Source organism: Cynocephalus volans, chromosome 13, assembly GCF_027409185.1.
Source record: "Cynocephalus volans isolate mCynVol1 chromosome 13, mCynVol1.pri, whole genome shotgun sequence".
NCBI lineage: Eukaryota > Metazoa > Chordata > Mammalia > Dermoptera > Cynocephalidae > Cynocephalus > Cynocephalus volans.
In genome coordinates, this window is record NC_084472.1 from 38,598,682 (window position 1) to 38,626,532 (window position 27,851).

General features: G+C 34.0%; 1 protein-coding gene across 1 annotated transcript in view; it reads right to left on the reverse strand.

Annotated features, from left to right (window-relative positions):
• The window catches only part of RIT2 (Ras like without CAAX 2), a 387,665-nt gene that overhangs the window by 291,659 nt on the left and 68,155 nt on the right, over positions 1-27,851 (reverse strand). The window contains exon 2 of the mRNA XM_063077453.1: positions 13,498-13,554. Within this exon, the coding sequence (XP_062933523.1) occupies positions 13,498-13,554 (57 nt within the window). The remainder of the gene's footprint in view (positions 1-13,497; positions 13,555-27,851) is intronic.

Sequence of the window (27,851 nt, forward strand, 5' to 3'; positions counted from 1 at the left end):
CATAAAGATTTAAACAGCTAAGTAAACATAAAGATGCATAAACTTTCCTTATGTAAAGCATGATTCTAACCCCAAATAACTTGGCAAGTATCTGTGGCCTTCATAGATAAAACATGTGTCTGGAAGTTTTGATTCCAATCATTTCACATGACTAATAAAAACAGAAAGATAAACATTTTAAAAGACCTTTCATTATATATAAATAGTTGCTCATATTTGTATGGTCCTTTAGAGATTTTAAATTGATTTTGTACATAACTAATTTTAGCTTCAAAATATTTTTTTGTTGTTGTACCATGGCTGACATTATTTTACAGAGAAGAAAACAAAGCCTCTGATTGGATCAATGACTTACAGAGAATGACATGAGTAATTTGTACTCCACTCTTCTGACATTTAATCCAGTCCCTTTCCATCATACTAGTCCTGTTTGTACAGGATATACTGTAATATAAAGTTATGAAAAGAGATTTTTTCTCCCCTTAGATAAATTACAAGCACATTAGCTCTAAATGGCTGAGTCCAGGAAATATTTCATGTTAAATAAAAATACCTACCTTTGTACTAGTGAGAAGACACATTATGGAACTGTCTTTTATCAAAGAAAGACAAATTATAGAACATGGACATTTGACATGTTCAGTTTGATTTTTCACATGAATCTGAATAACCAAATATTTTTAAACATTTTTTTCCATGTCCTCGTTTTATGCTGAGTAAATACATACCAGTATGGGTAACTTTGATGTTAAATGTTAAAACGTTGTCCTCTTCATTCACCAGGAAACATGTTAACATAGCAGTTAAAATTACTTTGGTTAAATTGAAAGCCTTAAACAGATTCAGCCATGGCTAAAAATAAAGATCCTCTTTGAAGAGGCCATAAAATAGGAGACAATTGTTGAAGCCTCTGACTGTGGGGTCAAAGAAATATGGATTTGGAACCTAGTTATGCCAGTTTTTGAACATATTACACTGGGTAAATGGATCTAAATTATACTAAATGATTGAAAATATCGAGAGGTATGTTACAGTTCTAAATGTATCCCTGGATAGAATCTCTTACACTTAACCTTAAAAAAAAAAAAAAAAAAAAAAGAAGAAGATGCATAAATTGGGCAAGATAAATGTACATTTTGTTAGCTCTTTTACGATATGCTTAAAATAGCTTTTACATTACAAGTTGCTTTCATCAGTTATCAGCAAATTTATAGGTCATACCTGTATGAAAATTTATTTCCTCACTCTGATTGTTTGCATAATTGGCTCATTAGAAGCCAATAGAATACTAAACGATGTCCTTCAAAATAAACTACTGAAAAAAAGACAAAATATAAATACAAGTCATCTGATTTCATATTAAATGCCCACTAATTATAATCACTGAATAAGCAAAGAAAATGTTGAAAAATGTTTCTGTTGTAGGCACACTATTTTCCTCAAGGTCATCTATATCTACATGAAATGGCAGAACTGGTGCATGACTGTCTAGTTGTTTAGGTTGATCACAGGTAATTTTAGTCAGCTACTGAATATAGTCAACATCAAATGTGGTTAACTAAGACTTACATTGTTTGTGGCAGTACCTGAAAATAAAGAATAATTATAACACTGATCTATTACACTGTGTATAGCAGTAGTAGTTAGTACTTAAAATTATGAAATGATTACAGTATGCCAGATTCAATGCTAAACATTTCACATCTATTATCTCAATTAATATTCTAGAAGCCTTATGTGGTAAGGAGAGTTCCATTTTTTACATGAAGAAATAGCGTCTAGTAAATCAGACGTAGAAAGATAGATGTCTTTCTGCAGTCACACAGCTGGGAGTCACATATTATTTAAAGCCAGATTTATCAGACTTCCATCTGTGAGCTGGTAGGATTGGCCTTTAGTTGTAGAAGTTTTATGTTATTTACGATGAGTCAATAATAAGATTAATTTCAATGATTATAGGAAGAGAAATTTTTGCAACCTCACACACACGCACACTGCGAAAGTAAAACAGTAGACTGCAGTGTTACTATGTTTATGTTGATGTAAACTTTTTTTTTTTTTTTTTTATCATTTGAAAGGATAGTAGGGAGATGCCCTAGCAATGTGAGCATAAGGTCAAGTAGTTTTGAAAAATTTATTAAAGTAACCACACTTGATTTAGACCATTGCCTCTTTTCACTTTGATGCCCCTACCTCACACTGTTCTTAACATCAGAAATGGATGGAGTAGCCAAAAACATTTCTTGGATCTAGAAAAAGAGTCAGAGGGCACCTCAGAGGCCAATAGGCTGTGATATTAATAGAGCCAAAGATTCAGAACTGCACACTTGCAGAGGTGCCTTCCAAGATCCTATGCCTAACTCTGTATTCAAAATTTTGTCTGTTATTTTCTTAAAGCAGTAGGAGTATTACTGAAAGCCATAGCAAGTGAGATAGCAATAACCTAACTATACATAGAAAGAAAGGATTGCAAATAAAATAAATATGTATGATTAAACTTAAGTTAATTATGCCCCCAAAATTAACCTCCTAACATTAAGTATCTATTGGTAAGTTTGTATTATGTCTCCCCCACTAAAATATAATTTCCATTAGGACAATAATTTTGTTTTGCTCATGGTTACAGCCCAGCTCCAAAAAGAGTGCCCAGAACACATTAGGTGTTTATTAATTATTTGGTAAAGAATGAATGAACATGATCTGGAAGAGTCAGAATTGCTCTAACTTGGAGAACTCAATAGGAACAAGATTATGTTAGCATAATTAATGAATGTCAAATACAGGGGGGTATGGCTTTCTCATAAATACTGAGAAACTGGAAAGTGGTCTTTCAATTATTTCTGGAATTTATCTAAGTTGTGGTTTATTTTGGAAAAGATGTGTTGTAGTCTTTAGTGTGAGATCAGTGCAGTTTGACGGATGTGTCACATGTTCTTATCCTGACAGTATTAAACTTTCAGTTCTCTTAACTTCCTTGGACTGATTCAATACCTAACAGGCAACTTTTATATTGTCATGTAAGACAGCTGTCGTACAGATGACATACTGATCATATCCACTTTTTTGATAGAGACTTCACATAGTAAATGAAATCAGAGATTTCTAATTGTGTTTGTTCTCCTTTATGTAGTTTGGGTACAGGCAAAGTTATGATAACCGTAAGTGCTTTGAGTAATTCCAGTTGCAGTGAGAGTAATATCTCAGTGTAAGTTAATAAATTGACATTTTGGTTACTTTGCTATCCTCTGAGACTTCAAAGAAAAACACAAAGTCTAGGTGGCCTTTTCCTAACAGCTTTCCTTTTTATCATTTTTATTTTCCAGTTCAATTGATTCCTACTAAGAAAATCACAATATTCATTTTGTCCTGCGCAGAGTATAAAGCAGTTACATCTACATTATCTCACGTAACAATCATGAGGAATAATGTCATCACCTCATTTTTACAGATGAGAAAAGGTCAGCAATATATGTTAATTTGTTCAAGGTTGAAAGGCCAGTAAGTACTTTAGTCATTCACTCATCCAATTTATTGATTATCTGCTGTGAACCAGGCACTCATCTAGATTTTTGGAAGACTTCAATGACTAAAAGAACATTTATATTCCAGCTAAGGAAGACAGATATAATTCTATACTAAGTAAGAATGTAATATGTGCTATAGAAAAAAAAAATAGAAGAGGGTGAGTGTAATCAGGAGTTCTGGTTTTGGTCAGTGTAAGCCTGACTGAGAAGAGGCATTTAAACCCTGAAGCAAAGACTTGAAAAACGTAATGAGTTTAGCTCTATGAGCATCTGGGGAAATAGTGTTTCAGGAAAGGGCAGATCGAGCACAGAGACCCCAAGATAAGAAATTATCTGGCATGTTCCAGGAACAACAGGAGGCTAGTAAAGTAGAAACAAATAAATGGGGAAAAATGGTAAGAAATAGAGTAAGTTGGGCAAGCTGTGCCATTCTCGAGTTTTTAATAGGCCTTTCTCAGTATGTTATCTTTTACTCTGACATGGGGAACTACTGGAGGGTTTTGAACAGAGTGAAATAATCCTGCTTATTTTTTTTTTTATAATGATCACTCTGCGATGGTGAAAATAAACTGGGGAGTAGGGCAGAGAGACCTCTTAGGAGCTAGAGTAGTAATCCAGTCTGAAGATTCTGCTGGCTCACGTTAAGATGGCAGCAGTACAGTTATTGACAAATTTATGGATTTTGGATGTATTTTGAAAGTAGAGCCAACAGGATTTCCAGATGGTATGTTGTATGGAGAAACAAAATAATCAAGGAACTTTGAAAGGTTATAGGCATGAGCACTCAGAAAGACAGGATTACCATAGAGATAAGAAAATATTTTTTCACAGATGCAAAATATTTTATTTTCTGTAGAAAGAACTATAAGTCAGTTTGAGGCAGGATAATTTAGTGATGTCTATTACACATCTGAATGGAAAAGTTGAGTTGGAAGTTAGATATATAAGTCTGGAATTCAGAAGAGAAATAAGAGATGGAGATATAAATTTCAGAGGTGTAACATACGCATGACACCTGAGGCCATGACAGTGAAGACAATCACCAAGGAAGGGAGTATAGGTAGAAACTAAGAGGTCCAAGCATTGAGACTTTAATATCCAGGAGAAGAGGAAGAGCCAGACTGAGCCAGAGAAACTGTTACCGAGGTTAGCAGAAAACCAAGAGTGTGGTATTTTGGATACCAAGTGAAAAAAAGTGAAAAAAATCCAAGAATGGTAAACCATATCAAATGCTGCTGATAGGTTAAAATGGAGAGAATGAACTTGACATTGGATTAGTCACTAAAGAGTCGAGGCAACCTTGATAAAAACAATTTCAGTGGAGTGATAGGATTAAAATATGGCTAGAGTCGATTGAGGAAAGTACTAGGAAGAGTCTGGTGGTAAAATCAACTCTGACTGAGGACTTTTACAGCAAAACAGTGGAGAAATGAGGAAGGCACTAGGGGAGAAAGTGGGATCAAAAAAAAGGATTTTTAAATTAGGTATCTTTTCTAATATTTAGGATGTAGGAAAAACACCATGTTTTTATGATAATCAAAAATGACCCACTAACAAGAAAAGATTGATTTGAATAAGATTCTTGACTGGGATAGGAGAATGGGATCTACTGAATGCAATGGTGGTACTGGCTTATATAGGTCATTGATACTTCATTTAAGTTAATGAGTGGGAAGGCCAAATGTGGGCTCAACATGGTAGGTAGCTATGGAAATATCTCCTGGGCAGGAAACTTTGTAAATTTTTCTTCTGGTTGTTTCAATTTTCTAAGTAAAGTAGAAAGCAAGGTCATCAGTGAAAGTGTGAAGATGGGAGAAAACCTTGCCACTTTCAGGAGAGTGAAAGAATAAGTAGTCTATGACTTGACTGTGTGTTGCCAGGCATTAAATGCCCATTTGAGAATCAGCATAATACATTAAAGTGATTGCAGACTGCATGGTCATTTTCAGCTACCCCAGTACATTTTCATAGAAAGTAAAGATTTGGATTTAACTTGGTTGTCACTCACCTCACTATGTCAAACAAGAGGGCCAAGGGGTCTGGAATTATGTGACCATAGAAGTCTATCTTATGTAACAGGGAAAAAGAGGGCATCAAAGTTGTTCATGCATTCTTTTATTCAATAAATGTTTTGATCATTCCTAATAAACCATGCATTGTGTTAGGTGTTGTGCAAAATTCAGTGAACAAAGGGAATATGTTCACTGTCATCATGGATACTACATCTCACATGGGACTATGAACAAAAAAATACAATTTTAAATCCAGAATTTGATGAATATTATTAAGGAAACAAGCCATGTGCTGATGCAGGGAATAAATCTGCATGCTGTACACGCATGTGTGTGTGTGTGTGTGTGTGTGCGTGCATGTGTGTGTGTGTGTTTATGTGTTCAGCAGTTAATTTAGGTAAGGTGATCAAAGACTAAGGAGGTAATATGCAAACTGAGACCAAAGGATGAAAAGAAACTTCTTATGTAAAGAGGAGAAAGAACGTATTAGGGGTACAGGAAAGTATACTGGCAAAAACCCAAAGGCAAGGAAGAGGTTGCTTGACATATGTAAGATACTGAAGGGATACCAGTGTGGCTGGAACTTGGCAAGCAAGAGAGTGTTACAGGATGAGACTGGAAAGAAAATCAGGGGCCAGTGTGAAGCAGAATTCAATTTTTGATCGATTTGGTTCCATACAAATTACTTTCTACATCAACATGTTCAGGCAATCTGGAGCCATCAGTAAATATAATTCAGTTCTTCAAATTTAGTTTACAAGCCTTGATTTCCTTCAAGCGTTATACAGTAGAACTTATTCTACCTTCTGGTAATATCTTCCCTTCTCCAGAACTCACAGCTTATAGTGCTGCTCTGTAGACCATAGCTCTATGGTTTGCTCTCTGCAATAATTGGATACATTAATCTATGCTAATATAACATGATTCCTAATAGCTCTGGCCATTATCTCTCCCCTGAGCATTTACATGTTAACGGGGATTTTCTAATGACACAAAGGAGTGACTCTATTGTACACGTTTTAGACACCAAGCAGGACAATTTAAGTGTGATTCAAACACAGTATTTTTCTAAATTCCATAGCTTAGGAAATTTTTAGTCCTTAAGAGATACTGAGAAATCTTTACTTAATGTAGTACATTTGTCCCATGCTGGTCTATCAGTCATTGGGCATGAGGCTATCTGCAGATGACCTGCCCATATCATTGATGTACTTGACCATTTATATGAGGTCCTTGTTTTGGCAAGCTTCCCAAATCACTCAGGAAGACTTAACTCTATATACAGCATTTTATTATTCTTCTCTTGTAGTGCCTGTTACAGTCCTTAACAATTGCTCAGAAAGAATATAAATTTTTCAAATGAGTGTATTATGCAGTATTCATGGCTTTTAACTGAAATTGGAGGTCTAAAACACTAAAAGAAAAAAAGCTTTCACAGTTGAGTCAGTTACAGAGTATGTGTTCCTTGAAAATAGAGCATGTAAGTATAGCTGGAAACTTCTCATCTCTCTCATGAATTTCTAGATACTGTGAGGATCAAATTAATATATGGGCAGGTGGAATAATAAAGTGATAACTGATTCCTGGTTTGTTAAAGTTGTTTTCTTTCTGCAGAAAAAGCAACCTAAAGAAACAATTGGATAGGTTTGTAAGACCAGTTTATATAAATTGTTTGCAGTATTGATGCAATGACCACAAGTCATCTTAACGCAATGAGGAAAAAAAGGACAATTGGACTTCACATAAAGAAATATGATCAGCTCCTAAACACAAAACAGTAAAACTAAGCAAGGAAGCTCAATGAGGAAAGAATTCTTGCCTATTTTTTGAGCAACACTGACTCCTATGCCTTGTACAATGCCTGGAACATAAATATTTGTTAATGAATTAATACCGAATAAAGAGGAAGAAGCAAAGATCAAAAATAAGAAGAAGAGAAAACAGAAAAACATAATAATTGACATTAGCATAGTGCTTTAAATTTTTCAAGAAAAATTTCTTCTGGTAACTATTTCAGGTCAAAATACTGCCATTAGCAAACATAGTGAATGTTTATGAAAGACTACTAGCACACTTTTGATTAGTTATAATTTAACTTTTCTCCAGCACTCTAAAGTTAACTGCTACAAAATCTTAAAATAATAGATGCTTTCCTAGAATTTTATTTGTGTGTCCATTTTCCAGTCAACAAATATTTATTGAACATCTACTATATGCCCAACATTCTGACTAGGACTGGGAATACATCAGTAACCATATATTAGGTGTTCTACTGTCATGACATCTTAATTAGATAATTATCCAAAAAATTATTTAATTATGTACAGATAAGGGATATTAAGGATATATTCAGGGATATATTCTGAAAGAACGAACAATAAAAGAATTTTAGGGTAGTCAAAAGGGATTCTCTACAGGAAGCAGCAAACTAAAGTTTGACAGAAGAGTGTGAGTTAACCATGCAAAAGTGTAGGTTGGAGAAGTGAAGAGAATTCTGGGTAAAAATATGTGTGAAAATGCCCTGAGACAGAAAGGGGCTTAACTAATTTGTGGATCTGAAAGGTGAATGTGGTTGAAGCCCAAGAAAGGGGTGGCAGGTGGCAAATGTGGAAACTGAAGATATAAATAGTAGCAAGATTATGAGAGTCTTCACTTTGTGCTTAGAATTTCATATTTATCTTAAAAATAATACAACACTGGGGAATGTTATGCAGAGAATAAAGTAGTCCAAATTTATGCTTTGCTTTTTAAGATACTAGAGATGAAAGTGGTTTAGAACGAGATAGCAACAGAGGTTATGGAGAATGGGGAAAGGTTCAAGATATGTTTAGAAGTTAGAAACGATTTTGGTGAATGATTTAATGTAGAAGTTGAAACAGGTATCAAGGATTACTTTTGTGTTTCTGGCATGAAATCCTGGTGGATGAAGGTGCTTTACCATGTTGAAGAATCCTGGAGTAAGTAAAGGTCTCCTAGGGAAAATCAGTTATTAGTTGAATTGGGGGCACGTTTAGTTTTGTCTGCCATAGAGCTATCTAATGGAAAAATTAAGTAGGCTGTCAGTAATATTCACCTTGATCTCAGAGAAGAGTATAAGACTGTAGGTATTTAAACCCTTAGCCAGCCCTACAAGATCTTTAAAGATCTGGTCTCTGAGAATGTCTTTAATAATATGCCATTCTGCATATTATTGCTTCACCCTTAGGTCTCTGGTCTGTAAAATGCCCCATCTCTGTTGCATGGTGTGTTGTCTTGTCTGGGTGCCTATACTTTTTGTCTTGGCAATTATTCTTCTTCACTTGCCTAATTCATATGCATCTTCAAAAATTAGTGCAGAGAGCATCTGTTGTAACTGTTAAAATTATGGGAGGCCATTGTTTTGGCCTGAGCCCTTGGAATAGGTCCCAACAGATCAGACTGAACTAAAATGGAGTCATTCATGCTAAATGCCATGTAATCAAACTAATACTTTAAGAAAGCAGATAGACACCAAACCAAACCAGTTGCTCTCAAAAACAGGAAATTTCAGTCTATCTGAGTCAGCATAAGTATGTTTCCTCTGCATTATCCTTACAAAAAGAGTAATCTGAAGTAATCTGATGTTAGCCAATCAGGTTTTTTCCCCTATTATTCTGTTTCCTGGTTCCCACCTTACAAAACTCACAGTCTTGTCATTTCCCAATGGGAATTCTCATTCCATTTTGTAGAATGAAGTGTGGGGAGCTGCCCACGTTACACCGTAATCGCCATTACAAGATGGCGCCGGCCGACACTGACAATCGGCAAAAACAAGTCTAGAGCGCATGTGCTGGGAATTTCCCCACCTCTAGTCTCTGCCTCTCCCGTGGCGTCATCTGGGCTGATGCACGACCGCCAATCAGATGGGAACACGTCCTAGGCGAGGGACTGTCTCTATATAAGGGGCGCGGCTCCCCTCGCTCGGGGTCTCCATTTTTGGCAAGCTTATGCTCTCCCTCTCAAGATGCATTAAAGCTGATCTGCAGAAGGATCCTTTGTGTGCCACGTCGTTCTTGCTGGCGAGACGGTAGCGCGGGACAATGAAGGCTGTCTCAATTCATGAATCATGATTGAAAGCCACCTTAGATCTATAACTAAATTTGTTATAATTTTGTCTTTGATGAAAAATATTCCCTGACCCTTCAGGTCAAGTGAGATGAACCCCCATTGCCCTTCTTCAGCACCTTGAGCTTTTTGACTACACATTTATTAAATAATCTTATTTTCTTACTTATCTTTCCCACTCATGAAGGAGTGCTTGAACAGACGGGCTCTGTTGTTATCTCTATACATCCCATGTTTATCATGGTACCTGGCATATAATATATGACATATACACATATACATATATATGCATATACACATATACATATCTATACACCTTTGCGGACAGTGGGACATAATTACTAATTATATACATGACTTAATCAAAGTAAGTATAATTTGTAACTGAGAAAAACACAAATCCTTCAAGGTTCAGAATTTTTTGTCCAATACCGAATATCTTATTTAGAGCAAGCTGCTTGAGACTATATCTTGGTTCTGTTTGCATTCATTTGCCAAGTGAGCTGACTTTGTTTTGTATGTTCGCATGTTTGCCTTCACGTGATTACCAACAGACATGATTCTCAATCTTCATGAGAAATAATTCTCAATATATGAAGACATTATTAAACAACAGTTTGGACTAAAATATACAGTCGACAAATGAGAACCTGATATTTGTATTCTTGATTTTAAGAAAAGAGATCTCATTTTCTATTGCAGAAAAAAAAATCAACAACTTGATTTTTAATTCGTATTAAATTAGAATTATGCACAGTAAGAGTTTTAACATCAAGCAAGTTACAATGAGACTAAAAAGCATAGCAAAACGAACCATCCTAGGTCACTTTTTCGAAAGTCTTTAAGAAATTCAGTCTTCTCTGAACAGTCTTAAAAAAGTACTTCTGAGATCTAGAATGAATGGCAGGATTTTCTTGTTTTTTAAAACTATAGGAAGCTGTGATTCTAGATCACAGTAGATACAGCTAGGACAGAGATAATGAATTGCTTCTTCATCCTTTCAAAACCCTTTCAAAGTAGCACTTTGCTGCTTTCTTGCAGTGATAATGACTTCAAAGATGTTATAAGTATTTGCATATTTGTCTTAATTTCTCTTCCTGAACTAAAAATCCCTTGAGAGCTTGAACTGTGCTACTTTAGTCTTTCATTTCTTGAGGACAAACAGATTGCTTTGCAAAGAGTAGGCATTTACATGTTTGCCATTTAATTGCATACAATGGCCATCTCTACTAATTTATTGTTAATTAAATTTGGCATGTGTGTTTATTGGCACGATCCTTCAGTCAAAATGTTATGTATTATTTTCATAATTATTTTTCTATGTAAAAATCAAACTGTACATAGCACAATGTTTAGTGCTTAGAGATACTCCATTTTAAAGATAAAATTAAAACTTGAATTTATCCAAATTTGGCACTTTTAGAAGGAGCATAGTTTAAATTTTTCATGAGATCTTCTCTCATGAAGGAATAGAATTAATATACTTAAATATTCCTTCCATGGATATCTTCTGTGAATTCGCAGAAGCTGGATTCATTGGTTACTGACTTTGAAACTGTTTCCAGTAAATAGAGCAATTACTCCTTTGAGAAGAACATTGGTACTAAATAATATCCCTAATTCTTGTCAGCAATAAAAGGAACCTAAGCTTTCAGAATTGATGTAGATGAGAAAGAAAGGGCTACTTCTTAACTGAATAGAAGGGAGAAAATAAGATCATACACATCCCTCAAATATTTCAGAGAAAACTATTCAAGAACCTCAATCAGTAGCATGACAAACAGATCTGGACAGGGATTGAAAAATATTTATTTCCTATCTAAGTCATGAAATAAGTATTCTTGACAGGTGTTAAACTTCTCTAATTCATGTGATTTTCAAACTGTACTAATATGAATTTTCTCTTGAGGAGTCGTTAAGTCAGCCAGACTGAGTTATAGTTATGTAGCTGAAGCAGGTGAAAAGTACATTATTTAGGACTTTTACCTTCCTCAACCAGGATACCAGTGGAAAATTTTTAACCAATATTCCCATTAGAGAAGCAAAAAGATGAAATGATGGGAAAATCTAATTGAAAGTAATAAAGTACTCTGTGCTTCCATTTTCAAACTTTTTCCTCTAAAGCTATTTTATTTATGCCAGATAAAGTTATGATTTCAGCTATCTGTACGTACCGAATGTCCAGTTAGCTTAATCTCTAGTGATGGATGTGCCTCATGGATAGTTAAAGGAGCCATCATAACATACTTCTCATTTCTTTCTATTGAAGGAGGTATTTATGGTTTATTCACATCTACTGCCTCATTCAAGGTATTAGACATGAGAAGCTGGTGAGCAAGAGGCTGGTTTTTGAGACACCAATACATATAAAGCTTAAACAATAACAGAACATAATGTAAAGTGGAGTGAACTTGTGATTTCACAAATTATATATTATGCCATTGATTTTTCCAACAAGATAAAAGATTGAGAGCTTTTGCCCAGAGATTTCCCCTCTTCTGTAACTCATAGTGGGTGGTGCTAAGCTACCAGCATTCAAGAATCAAGGTATTTAAAAAAGTGGGTTTATAGAATTATTAAGCAAAGTTTGCAGCTAATGATTATTTTCTCTTCAGAAGAAAAACTCAACTCCTTGAAAAAGTTCTTCCTGGTTAAAAATATACCAATTGCCTGCACTTAAATCTTACTAATTCAGATCAACTGATGAGTAGATCTTAATGAGTTTTCAGACATTTAAAAATAAGCACATTTTGTTTATTTCAGCAGTAGTATTCAAGCAAAGATTCTGGATGATTTTCAGGAAGGAATATAGGAGTATAACATGAAGGTACTTCAAAAAGATCATGGAAAGATTTGTATTAGCTTTAATTCTATTTTTCCACAAACTTTTTGAAGTACCCTCATATATACACAATAACATTTTATGTATCAAGTAAGATCTTGTACTAAAATTTCTTGATGAGAATAATAGAAACTAGAGGACCTTACTCATAGAGGAGTGAAGCAAGAGATTCTCAGACTGACAGAGTAAATGGTATAAGTGACTGGGAGTAAAGGAGCTCACCATCCAGGCAAGCCATAAGGGTCCGTCAGCTATATGCTTCTCTCCCCGGGAAATTATGCTTGATGTGTTTTCAATGCCAATGTATTTCTAGAGGAAGGATATTATGTCAGACTCTGCTTGTAAATTTTCTAACAAATTTTTAAAGCAGTGGGTTTTGTTTTGTTTTGTTTTTAATGAGTAAAGCAATTTTAAAGACATCCTTTCTACTTTGATTGAAGAAGAAAATTTGTTCCAAATTGCAGTGCTTCTGCAAGGTATTAGGAAAGAAAGCAAACTTGACAGGGGAATTAAACTTGACTGAATATTTGGCTCTAACAATATTTTGACTCTTTGGATCTCAGTTTCTCCATCTGCAAGATGAGAATGGTGAATAAAATTATATCTATATCTAAAAGCCATTTCAAATGCACCATTAATATGGTTAACCAATTCTGCAATAGAAATTCAGAGACTGATAAAGGTGAGCAGACGACAAAATATGTATATAATCACATCACGTTATATTATCCAAAGCACAATTTTTCAAATGCAGGTAGATATCCATTAGTGGATCTTGAGATAAACTTAATGGATTCCAATCATCATTTACCGGAAAGAAAATGAGTAGAATACAAAATACCAGAGTACATGGCAAGATGAAGAAATATTGTCTCTTAAAGCTTCTGTTGTGGTAGCTCACATATTACATGCATATGTGTTCCAGGTCACAGTGTAAATTATACTTCTTTGTTCTCCATCATCATCAACAATATTTGGGAGCCACTTATTTACAGTGTCTTTATTTAGGTAAAGGAGAAAAGAGGCTTTTACTCACCTATAGTGGGATCATGATAATCAGGAAACTGATGACTAATAAACTGCATTGTCATTGCTGAAAGAAAAAAAAATAATTTAAAAAAAAACTTTGCCAATTTCTTAATAAATTCATCACCACCAAGTAGTTCACCAGTCTTTTAATCAGTTCTAGTTAGTAACTTATTTGTGTGAGTGACTAATTTAATTACACAACATGAGCCACAAAATGATAATAAAAAGACAAAGTTCCAGAGGAAAAAAAATGTGTCCAATAATGCCAGATACTTTTCTGGAATAAATATGTTCACATTTTTTTTAATTGCATTGGAATAAAATCAAGGAAGCTCTGGACATAATGAGAATGTAAGCTAGTTGTAGGGTCCTTCTTGACTTGCTCTGGATAAACAGTAGGTAATGATCAGGAAAATCATTCCACTAATGATTTTCCATTAATATATTAATCTGTATATTTTCTGGGACTTAAGTTTTTCATCTTAAAAGTAAGGAGATAATCTCTTAGGTTTCTGTTAGCTATATAGGTACATGAGTATATGATTATTGTCCTTAATTAGCTTTTCACAGTAGAAATTATTTTTGTCACTTTTATTTTGCCTAATTCAGTTATTTTAAAACTTTTCTATTACGTTTTTTGTAATTCTAAATTTTCACATCTATAATTTTGTAAAATATTTGCAGTGTTTCTATTGTAGGAGTTTCCTCATGTGAATGTATGCTATTAGGAAACAAGGAGACTCTGAAGTAAAGCAGCAACTTAGAAACAAAATAGTATAATAGTTCTTACCTTCCTTTTTTTCTCACTCATGCATGTATGTGTGTTTACAAAGACTCTCTCCTTGACTAAACTTTTGCCAAGACCTTCTGCGCCCTTTTCTCAAGTAAACCTTGACCTTGACCTTTGTCCTTGTGTCCTTGCTGGGACTTCATAGCCCAGTTTTAGTAAGAATCCTACTAAATCAGGTTAGAGAGAATCCCCCATCCTTGATACCTGATCACCATGATCTACCTTCAGCAAGAAACCTAAGTTGGCTTAGCTAGAATCCTACCCTTAATGTCTCTTCTTAATAATTTTTAAACCACTGAAATATCCCCATTTTCCCTCACTTTCCTCCATCCCTGCTCCTTGCCTATAAATCCCTACTTGTCCTGACTGTCTTTGGAATTGTGCCCAGTTCTATACTGAGGTCTCTTTTCCCCTATTGCAACAGTTCCTGAATAAAATCTAGTTTTACTGCTTTGCCTACTATTCTGGCTCTGGTTCTTTTTAACGTTGTGTATGCATGTTAGCAAATGTTCCAAGAAGGGAAGACTACATTAAGTTCAACAAACACATGCAACACACTAGTCTAACCTTGCTGAAAAATGCAAATAAATGGAATCAGACCAAGTGGAAGAGAATTTTTTTTTTATGCTTTCACAGTTGCTGTTTTCCTGTCTTTGCACTGACAAAGGAAGTCTCAATATGAAAGTGTTACTCAATTTGACAGCTTTGGCCAAATTTTTGAAATGCAAATCAACATTCCTTACAGATAGCCTTTGGAGTTTGAAAATTTCAGGTAAACAAACTGAAAACAACATGTTTATTAAGTGGACATTAAGGAGTATTTGGAAAATGTTTTTCTTCAGCTTTAAAATGACAACTGCCTCTATCTCAGTTTCTGGATGGTTTACTTCCAATTAGAGCACAGAAGTCAGAATCCTGTCCTTATATTGAGCAATTAGCTCGGTTAATCAGTCATCTCAACTTCAATGAAAGCTTAGATTCAGTAAATTTAGAAATAAAATGAGGATATTCCCACTCCATTTCCCTCAAAACAAAGAGATATATACCTATTCATGAATGTGATTAAGAGCCTCAACATTCATCTTCTCACAGTCAATTATTTAGGCAAAAATCCCAAACATGTCTTTGGATCCTTTTCCTCTCATAGCCTCCATTCAAACATGAATTTTCAGTTTTACCTCAAAAATGTCTTTTAAATATGTATTGATTCTTTTTGCTATTACTCTTGTTCAGAATCTTATACTTTGTTTGAAAATCTCTATTGCATTAGACTCAAAACTGTTTTTCTGTAACTATTTTCATTCCCTTACATTAGATATTTCATGATGGTACCAGAATCATCATTAAAAAAAAAAATTATGTCACTCCCATGTCATCAATTGTTAGGATGAAGACCACTCTTTAACATGACATGCTACCATATGTGATCTTTCATAATTGATGTTTATCTTCTCTTTCAGTCTAAATTTATGCCAAACGGTTACTCTTTTTCTTAGACTCACTCACCGAAGTGCATTCCATCCAAGAGCATGCCTTTATCCTGTGACTTAGAATGGCCTTTGTCTTCTTCATTTTGATATCATAATGACAAAAGACTCACTTCTTGACCAAACTTTAGTCAGGCTCCTCTGAACCATTTTCTCATTGGACTATACCTCAACTTTTGGTCTTCTGTGTTCATCTTCTCACAACCCACTTTTAGCAAAAATCCTGCTAAATCAGTTTAGACAGAATTTCCCACCCTCAATATCTAGTCAAATTCCTCGTCTCCCATCATACCCCAGGCAGTATCCAATCACTTTGCCTACATTCATCAACAAACTTGTTAAATGTGTTTAACCAGAATCTCCCCTACCCCTCCCTGATGTTTCCTCTTAGTAATTTTCCATCCACTCATTCTCATCCTGATTCTTGGCTATAATTCCTCACTAGCACTTCTATATCTGGAATTGAGCCCAGTTCTATACTCAGGTCTCTTTTCCCCTGTTGCAATAGTTTTGAATAAAATCTATCTTTACTGTTTTAACTACTGTTCAGCTCTCATTTTCTTTAAAAGTACTACTAATAATCAATAACTCTGCTCAAATGTTACACCATTCAGTTCACACATGTAATCTGTTCCTCTACCAGGTGTTGGTATGTGATAGTAATGGAAGCTACCAAGAGGCATTAGAAAACATTATGTATAATTATGGGCTAAGTTAATTACAATAAATTTGGGAAGAAATTAAGGCTGAAGAGGTTTAGAATAGATTTAAGGAAAAGGAAAAGCATTTTAAGATCTGTTAGATGTATTTGGATATCAGGTTTGAGAATCACAGAACCAGTATCAGAAATAGATGAATCAGTCAAGGATTTACCTGCTCCAGTTATTTATGAGAACATCTAGTATATATTTAGATGATGAAGTTTGTGCTTTAATGGAAACCTGCTGCTTATTGTTTAATTGAAAAAGCCCTTCAATTTCCAAATCCTCTGACCTACCACTGAGACAGAACCAAAGAATAGGGAGCCAGCTGAGCTTTGTTCTAGAACTATAAAAGATAATTCTAGAAAGATTAATTTGTAGAAGTTTATTCTGTGTATTACAAAGTGGATGCCCTGTGGGATATCTAAAAGCCATGTCCTTTGGTGCAAGGGGGTGGATAACATGTAAAGCAAACAATTTTTTTAAAATCTGTCCTAAGGGCCAGCCTCATGGCTCACTCAGGAGAGTGCAACGCTGGTAGCGGCGAGGCCGCGGGTTCAGATCCTATATAGGGATGGCCCGTGTGCTCACTGGCTGAGCGCGGTGCAGACCACACCGTGCCAAGGGTTGCGATCCCCTTACAGGTCAAAAAAAAAAAAAAAAAAAATCTGTCCTAAATACCTATCAAGCTCAATGTGGTAGATAGACAATCTGTCAGACTGAAGACTAAATTTGGTTTGTTTTATGATATACAGGTTTATATCCTCAAAAAATTGGGATTCTATTGTTCCTTGCTAAAGAGCCATTCCACGAGGAACTCAAATATCACAGCTTTGTCTCTTTTTTCAGAGATTTCAATTGTGTTGAGATTACAATCTCTCGATATATTAGGTTCTAAGAATCTAATGAAACATATATTTATATGCACACATACACACAACATTGACAGGTGGGTAGCAATCAATAGGTCTCAAGTAAGAATGCTTGCCCTAGCAAATGCCAGCACAATTTAGAAATCAGTCTTTTCATTAGAATGTTAGGACATCCATGAACAATGCAATTTGACAGCATCTGGGAACCCCAACCTAAAATCTGCCTTTCAGGAATTTCTTCTTTACCATTTGTATGTTTTTAAAATGGAATTAGTTTCTTAAGGAGTAATATATAAAGTTCCTAACACTTGAGTGTGAATCAGTTCAGTAGATCAAATTGACAAGACCCACATGACAGACATGAGCAGTCTGTATTCAGTCAAAGTGGAATTAGGAAAGGCAGTAATGTAGGAAAATTTGTACTGAAAATAAATTTCACAAATACTTTTCTTAGAACTTAACCTGGCTGTGGTTTTGCTGTTCTGTACAAGATAACAAGAACTATCTTTGGAAATTTCAAAGGGGAGCGATTTCACACTAATGATAGGACAACTTTTCTACTTTGGAATTTCACTTTGGAAAATTTTCTAAGTCAACAGATTCAGAACATCTTTCAGGGTTTACCAGAAGTTGTTTCAATAATGAGAGTCATTTTGCATGTATATATTTGAAATATTATTATTATTTTTTTTGGTCCTTTTTTTTTTTTTTTTTTTTTTTCGTGACCGCGCTCAGCCAGTGAGTGAACCGGCCATCTCTATATAGGATCCGAACCCGCAGCGGGAGCCGCTGCTGCGCTCCCAGCGCTGCACTGTCCAGAGTGAGCCACGGGGTCGGCCCTATATTTGAAATATTTAAATAAATGTTCTACAAAGTACTAAAACTCTGGATTATATAAGGGTGAATTTATTGTATTCAGATATTCATTCACAGTTAAAAAACATTGCTAATCTACACTGAACAGTTCATGACTCAGTGACTGTACCACTGAACTCATCAGATGGCCATGGACATTAGCTGGAAATAAGACTGCTGTAGAAGAAACAGGATGATGGGAGGAAAGCATAAGATCTGGTTGCATTTCATAAATTATCTCACAATCCTTGATCAAAATAAAATTTTATGTATGAATCAGGTAAGTGCTGGTATTGGACCACTAAATCTTCAAATCAAAGTGAACCATTACAGTTGTGATCCTTTGTTTATAGGAAGGATAATACTTTTTGTATGTTAGTTTACAAATCTTCTACCCTGCTAAATTATTTTATTATTTGAATTATTTTTCATCACATTTTAGGAATTTATATTTTAGGTATACTATTAAGTCATCTACAAATAGAAATATTTTCCAATTCTTATTTTCATAATCAATTTATCTTGCGTGTATGTATTGGTTAATTTATTCAGGGCAATATTAAATATTAGTGGAGATTGTGATCACAACTGCTTTTTCTAGACCTTAGTGAGAATAACTTCTAGTTACTTAACATTATGATACTTGCTTTAGTATTGTGGTATATTTATATATTTTATCATATTATGAATATAGTCATTCATTTCTGCTTACTTAAAACCTTCAATACAGAATAGAAGTTGCACTTTTTCAAAGGCTTTTTCATATAACAGGGATTGCCACATTTTTCTTTCTCCTGAATACTATTATGGAAACCCAATATTGAAACATCTTTGCATCTCAGATTTGAAATCTATTTGGTCATGATGTTTTATTTTCTTAATGAGGTGTTAGAGTCTGTTTGCTAATGTGTTACTTAGGATTTTCAAATTATTATCTAAAAGCAACATTTGCTTGAAGTTTTATTTTTCTTTATTTTTATCAGAATTAGGTACCAAATATTTATTAGTTTATAAAATAATTTAGAAGGTTTTCATTTATTTTCTGTGTTCTGAAAAAAAATTATTTAGCATTGAAATTGCATGGTTTTTACATGTTTGGTTGAATTTCCTGTGAAACCATCTGGGTCTGGTGTCTTTTTTTAATAGATGTAGTTCCTTCATAAACTTTATCTTTTCATTTTGTGAATATTGGTCTGTGTAACTTTCTAAAACTACTGGGGGCAATTTTAGGAAGCTTTACTATATTAAGTACTTATCCATCTAGGTTTCCAATATATTTTCAAAAATGTGTGAAAACTTATCCTGTGATGTTTTAAATTTCGATTGAATCAATGGTTATAACCTCCTTGTAATTTTTTGTTTGATGCCTTCCTTTTTTATGTGCTTCAATTAGCTAATAATTTGTCTTTCCAAAGAATTATAATGTTGATATTATTATTATTATTGTAATTATTTATTGATTTTCTTTTCATTGCCTTTTGCTTTTGCCTTTATTATTTCCCTATTTGTGATTTTTTGGTTTACATTTTTGTAAACTCAGTTAATTTATTTTCATTCTTCTAATTTTTGTTGTTATGAATGGTCCTCTGATCGCTGCTTTAAGTGTACGTCATATATTATAAAATTATTTTTCAGAAATTTTATATTTTTGCATTTTTCCCTTTCACTTATAAATTGACAAATAGAAATCTCTTTTCAATTTATAACTGGAAGGACTTTTTGCTTTTATTTTATTTGCAATTTCTAATCCAATAAAAAACAATAATCCAATAAAAAGTTTGAAGACCCATCTCATTAAGAGGTTGGTCAATGGACACAAGAGGGGTCTTTTCGATAAGTAGATGCCTGTTATCTCTGATTTTCAGGACTTTTTATTGGATTGTTGTTTTAAATATTGTTCTGTTTTTCTTCCTCAGGGACTTTACTTTTTAGAGTGTTGAATATTCTTTGTCTGGGTTCCATTTCCACTACTTTTTCCCTGGCCCTTTTGACTTTTTTTTTTATTATTATTAGTGCTTGCATATTTATTCTCTTGATTGTTTTCCTGCCTTCTTCAATGTCTCTTAATTTTTATTTCAAACTATCATATGGGCACCTTGTAAATTGTTCTTTATTTATGAGATGATTTTGTCTTTCCTTTTAATTTATTTTCTCGCAGTATATTTCTTCTTTTCTAAGTTCTTTTTTCCTAGTTTTTGAATTTATGATTCTGTATTTTATTTTATTTCCAGATTTTTTTTTTTTTTTGTCTTTTTGTGACCGATAAGGGGATCGCAACCCTTGGCTTTGTGTCATCCGCACTGCGCTCAGCCAGTGAGTGCACTGGCCATTCCTATATAGGATCTGAACCCGTGGCGGGAGCGCCACTGCACTCCCAAGCGCTGCACTCTCCCGAGTGCGCCATGGGGTGGGCCCTCCAGAAGATTATTTAAAGAGACTTAATTCAGTTAAGATTCCTACATTTTATTGCTTTGTTGGAATTGGAGGGGCATTTTTATCAGCTTGAAAGTGTTGATTTATAATATTTTTTTTCATTACAGAAGTTTTGTGTCATGCTTGTTTTATACTTTTCTCTATTTCTAGATATTATATGTCCAGAGTTATTGGGGCAAGGGTGTCTACCTCTGTCCAATAAGTAATGTACAAGGATTTTTTATTTTTATTTATTTTTTTTAAGTTGGATAATATTGGCAGGTGGTGAGGGCAATGTTAGCTATTGACCTGTCTTGTTTCTCTTTCAACCAGATCTTTGATATTTTTCAATACTTTTCTGCTTTTCCCTTCACTGCCACACCTCTGAGGAGAACAACCCCTCTTCTATTTATCTCCCTCTTTTTCAGAAGCAGACTGTCACTTCTGCTCCTTTTCACTTTGACTCACTTTCTCACTGCTGTGAAACACAACATTGCAGTTTGTCTTTTACTGGCTTTCTGGATACAAAGAAAGGGCAGAGTGTGCATGAGAACAGAAGACATTTGATCAGAAAAGTTTCATCATTCATTATAATTTTAATAAAAGTAACTAGAGATGAAAATAAAGAATATTTGGTGGATTCAAATTGCCCTTGTCTTTTGATTTCTAAAAATTATTACAGGAAGTGGATGACGCTTGCATAGCAAGCAAGAATACTTCCCATACAGTAGAAATAAACATTTACTTAATGCTCAGTTATAGATACCATTAGGAATTACCTGATGGATTTTATATCAAAGTCCCTTTTTCCCTTATTAATGTCTGTACTATTAACATATGATATGTAAATGTAGTGCTTCCCAGTACTTTATAAAATATTCATTAAGTGCATACAATAAACAATGGCCAAATGTGTTTTAAATGTTCATGCAACAGCAGTGGTGAAAGATCAAAAACAATCACTTTTTTAAAGCAAACCTATTTTGTTTTGACTTCTCTTTCATGCGTATGTTTTTTTATTTAAATTTCCATTTTATTATTCAGATATTACCATAATTTCCCATTTAATTGAAGTTAAATTTAAATCAACTGTTTTTTTTTGGGGGGGTTGTTTTGCATAATTCAGTATTAAACCATCAAATTTACCTCTCTGAAAAATCAGACAGTATTATATTTCACCCTCCTTGGAATGCCAGTGGTATTTGGCTGGAGGCAGAAGCTGTCAGTTATAAAACAGGAAAATTGTAAAAAGAAAGAAGCTACTTTCTACAAAATAATAAAAAAGTAAAAGATTGAAATGTTGCATAAAATCACGCTACTCATCATTACTCCTCCCACCCACATTCACTGCTCCAAAAGAAATTTGATATTTATGGAAAGTAATAAACTGAAGCACTTTAGCATACAATGTAATCTAGTAACACAGAGTTAGAGAATGTCAAATCACCTCCTTCCCTTTGGGAATTAATTGATGACCTGTTGGTGAAATGGGAAAAATGAAAGTGGAAGAGTGGTCTCTAAGATTCAGTTTCATTACTGTCTTGGTTTTTTGTGGACCTTGGAACAATAACTTAAACTCTCTTTTCTTGTTTGCAGAATGAGAGGAGAGAGGGAAGATGACTTAAAGCTGCCTCCAGATTAAGCATTCTGCATTATCTCTTTCTTAATACCGTTGTCACCATCATCATCACCACCACCACCATTACCATTATTTGCTCTTCATCCATTTTGAGTATGTTCTTTTATCTCTCTTTTATTTCCATCCTCCATCCTATTCATTCTGTTTCAGCCACAGTGGCCTCCTCAGAGTTTTTCATATCTCACAGCTGTGTTTCTTCCCAAGGAAGAACTTTTGTTGGTATGGATCTCTCTGCCTGATGTGATCTCCTTCCAGATACCTGCATGACTTTCTCTCTTACCTCTTTCAGATTATTACTCAAATGTGGTTTTCTTTGGGGGGCATTCTCTCATCACTGAATTTAAATCAAAACCCATTCCTCCTCACCGGAACTCACTACATCCCCTTGCTGGCATTCATTCCTTCATCTATTCAAAAATATTTATTGTTTCAGACACTGCTTATTTGCTTGGGACACATCAGTGAACAAAAGAGATAAAGACCCTTGTCTCTAGGGGCTAACATTCTAGAAGAAGATGGAGACTTGGAGAGAAAGAAAACTGATGAGAATATATACATTTGAATACACATTAATAGTATGTTAGATGGTGACAATGGCTATGGAAAAAATAAAATTGTTATTGTACTATTATTAAAATGTAAAAAACATTGCAGTATGATGAAATTCTGTGATGGAAATTGAATGGGTATACAATTTTCAAGAATAGGATGCTGTAATATTTATCACTATTAAAAAACTTGTTCATGTAATTTTTTTAAAAGATAATAGTGAGTATTAAATTACTATGTCTTTGATGTCCCAATGGATATATTTATAAGAAATGCTAGAATTTTTATTTAAAATGTTATTATTTAAAACAAGCCAGAGACTATACCCTTTAAAACAATTTATATTCATGATTAAATTTTAAAACATTGATCTAAAAGTATGCAAATCAGATACCTAATCTCACCAAATTCCTTGAAGAAGCAATTTAGCAAAAAAATATTTTAAGATCCATGTGTTAACTTGGTCAGGTTCACAGAGCTATCAAGAAATCAAACTGTTTGGGTCAAATTGGCCAAACTCTCTGTATTGTTCTAATTGGTTCTCATTAACTATTTTCCTTTAGCTAAAAATTTATGTTTTATCATGAGTGGGCCATATATATTTGCTGAATAATAATATCTATGTACACAGTTTACTTTTTGAATGAGTGAATAAATGAGTAAATTAAAATTATTTGTTGACTCAAAGTCAAACTCAGGTAAAAATGGTGACAATCAACTTTCATTTTCTCATTAAAATTACATTTACAGGCATTTCCTGAAATGCATTGACTTAAGGATCAGGAATAGCATCATAACAAGCCAGAGCGTGGAATATTTATTTCCAAGGAGGGCATGCCTAAAGGAAGCACAGCGGTGGGGTAACGAGGCAGCCACCAACCTGGAATGCCCCCAAGTAAGAATGAGAAGATCCTTTTAAGATCAAAGTAATAGGGAAATACTAAGAATAGTCATAAAATAGTCTTCATGGAGTTTGGCAAATACTTCTCCTTAATTCTCTTTGTAGCACTTAGCATTAAAGACGTCGAACTATGTGGGAGACTAAAAAGAATGCTGAATCAAAAGTGGGGTGAGAAGTATTCTTATCCCACTGCAATGCTACATTTCTTTTTTTCATTATTAATCATTTTTCGCATGAAAGGGGTTCTCTTTTTCTCTAGTTGTACTACAGGTTCTAAATTTCTATAAAATTAACATCTAGAAAGGGGTATTCAGCGCTGGTGGTTTGATGCCTTCAAAGCAAAAGTATAATTCAACATATTTATATCAGGATCATGAAGCTCAGTAATCCATGAAAATGCCAAACCTGTGCCTCCAAGAGTTAGATTTTTCTGAACCACTTACTATTTTCTTAGAACAAAACCATCATAGTTTAAACGTGAACAGGTAATCTGAAAATGTAATTTAATTTGTTCATTTGGTCATAAAACATTTACTTAAAGCATGATATTACTTCATGTTCTACATGTGTGCATAAGGGTTGAGAAGGAAAGACTTGAGATTTGGCTGTTGATGCATAGATTTGAAAATGGCACCTTTGGTTGGGGGAAATGGCATTCAACTAAGGAGATGGATGGGAGAGGCAAATTTTGCAGTTCTTCATTTTCCTGAAAGTTTTTCCTTCTATAAAATGTTCCCCTGTACTTTACTGTCTCTTCCATTTCCCATAAACCCATAGCTAACAAAAAGAAATTGTGCTTTCCGGACTTTAAAAATTCTATTTATCTTCACTGACTGATTTTCAAGGATGATTGATGAGACACACAAAAAAGTGATGGATATTAAAATTCAATATTGCCAGTCATTACTTATTTGCTATATGCTGACAGTTTATTTTGTACTCAATGAAACAAAGAAGAAAAATAGACATTTTCACCAATCTTTCTTAAACATTTTGTCATTTAGAATAAACCCCATCTCCTTAGGTAAATGAAATACTGTTAATGTCCTGCATATCTGTGCCAACATACGTAAATACATCTCTCCCTTTTGCTCCATTCTCAGAGCATAATAATTAATAGAGACAATTATTGGAGTTTTATTTACATGAATGGGTAATGGTAACTGCAGACAATTCCAAAATGCTAAGATTTTATAATGTGTATAATTTGTCTTAAGCCTTATTATACACATTAATATTTATTGCATATGAGAATTTATATTCTTATTATTTGCCATAATAAAAACTTACTCTGTGTTGCAACCCTGATCCTGCAGTGAAAGCATTTCCTGACATTTCAGATAATCATGTTAGTAACTAACAGACACCAATATATACCTGGGACTGAAGGTTTTCTTTCACAAGTTTAGAAGAAAATTATCAAAGCATAAAACACTTGTGATTTAAGGGTTGCTATTACACTTGCATAACTTTTAAGCATTTTATTTGATGAATCTCCACGCTACTTCTAAGAATTTTATGATAACTCTTTGTAGAATAGGTCACAGGTTAGTTCCCTACCTTATCAGAAGGATACTAAAGGGCATGAACAACTTTCTCCTGCTCCATTACATCTCTCTTCTTCCTGACTGAAATTTCCCATTTTGTGCCTTGTGCCTTGAATACTTCTGCATCCTAGGCTCTCTTCTTAAGAAATCATTAGCTTTTATCAGCTTTTACAGTCTTACATCATGCAATAAATGCTTCAACCAGAGAGAAAGATTCTGAAAATGAGGAATGGGTCATACCCTGAATAAAAGGCACACTTTTTCCATGGCCTTATCCAGATCATATCTGTTTATATTAATAATGCTAATAATTATAATAATCTTAATGATAATACTACATTTTAGAAGGGGATATTTTTGTTTTATACATTAGTTAAAACTATACGTTTCTATTCACAATGTATGTAAAATGACATAAATCTAAAGGCAATGGCTAATAGACTGGGTGTCAGAAGCAAGATTTAGGGCAGTCCTGAAAGGCTGGGATGATGGGATAAAACCAGAAAGCTTAAAGGTACAGATGCCAATTTCTTGTACTTTAGTTCAAAAAATCAACTTTACAATTACAAAAGTATAGAATGTGGTGGATCTGGTATTACATCTGTTCAAATGAAAAAAGATGTGGGGATTAGGGGCATATCTATGTAATTATCTGACACAACATAAAATTTGAAGGATATGTACAATTTAGGGCAGATTGTGACCATATTATTGATTTTCAACATAACTCTTGTTGGTTCTCTATATTGGATTTTATGGTGACAAACAGATCAGCCTCTGGGCTGGATTTTACCCAGCCTTCAACACAAACATGCTTTGGCTCCATAGACAAGCCTGAGATGAGCTCTGCATACAACAGGGCTTCTTCTACGGGCCTCCAAATACCTAACAGGCCAGAGCCTTGGCTCCTGGAGACTGGAAGCATTGTGGCTGGCAGTCAGTACAAGTTCTCACTTAGTCAACATCAACAGAATTAAATCATGCCTGTCTCAGGCAGTTGTTCTTAAAGTATGTCCAAACAACCCCAAAAGTCTAAGAGATCCTTTCACAGGACAAATGAGGATTTTTTTCCCAACTTTATATCTGTATAAAACTGGATTTTCTTCATATACTTAATCAAAACAGCATACTTTAGTATATTGAATATGGAAGCAGATAGAATTATACAATTTCTTTTAAGCTAGATATGTTTAGAGTTTTTAAAATAAGTAAACAATGTCATCCCTTTAACTTAATTTTCTTTTGTTTTGTTTTAGGAAATTTAGAATTAAAAAGAAAAAAAAATGCTGCTTGTTATATATTTTTTATTTTAAATAAATATTTATTTTAACTCTTTAAAAAAATAAATTAGTCCAGTTCTATAAAACTTCAGTTTTAATTTATGGTATGGTACATATCAGTAGAAATAACCCCTATAAACAAAAGTTCTTTGGGGTCCTCAATAATTTTGAAGTTTATGAAGTGATCCTGAGACCAAAGTAGTACCACTGATCTAAGGGAAAATTTTAGCCTGCCAGATAAAAGCAGGTGGAAGGAACAATAATTATTTATACAACAATAAATATTTCTAACACTTAAAATTAAACATGACACAATATGAAAAATCACTTAGGCAATTTATCTAAATATAACTCCAGATAATTTCCTTTTTCTCATTTCATTTTTTTTCTTCTTTTCTTCTCTCTCTCTATGTCATATATTCATGGCTATTGTGCTTATGTGTTTCCTTCTTTTATCTTTCCCTATTCCCCTTGTTTCCTCTCTTGCCATACTCAAAGATTTCTCCCTGTCATTCTCTTTTTTTCCTTTCCGGAAGTTGCTGTCATCATTTTTTATTGGGGGGGGGGAGTGGAGTGGAGGGGGTGTTCACCACTACCAAGACTGTATGCACACAATATCAAATTATGGATTAAAAATTGATGCTTTGCTTAAGAAATAACGTTTTAGTAAGTTTTTGCCAAATCTCTCCCTCAAGATAGCTAATAATACAATTTCAGGGACTATTCCTGAAAAAAAAAAAAAAAAAGGCACCAAAAAGAAATTTTGCAAGTTATAGTGCTATATTTTAATGCAATGATTGCATTTTCTCTAGAAACACTTTTTAACACTCTTATTGTCTATTTTTATGCCAGTACCATGCTGTCGGTTATAATAGCTTTGTAGTATAATTTGAAGTAGGGTAGTGTTATGCTTCCAGCTTTATTTTTTTTTTTTTTTGCTCAGGATCGCTTTGGTTATTTGGGGTCTTTTCTGGTTCCATATGAAAGTTAAGATTGTTTTTTTCCATTTCTGTAAAGAATATCATTGGTATTTTGATGGGAATTGCATTGAATCTGTAGATCACTTTGGGTAGGATGGGCGTTTTCCCAATGTTAATTCTTCCAATACAAGAGCATAGAATGTCTTTCCATCTTTATGTGTCTTCTTTAATTTCTTACAGTAGTGGTTTGTAGTTCTTATTGTAGAGATCATTCATCTCCTTGGTTAAATTGATCCCTAGGCATTTTATTTTTTTCATGACAATTGTAAATGGGCATACTTTCTTTACTTCTCTTTCTGTTAGTTCATTATTTGAGTATATAAATACAACTGATTGGGGTGGGGCATT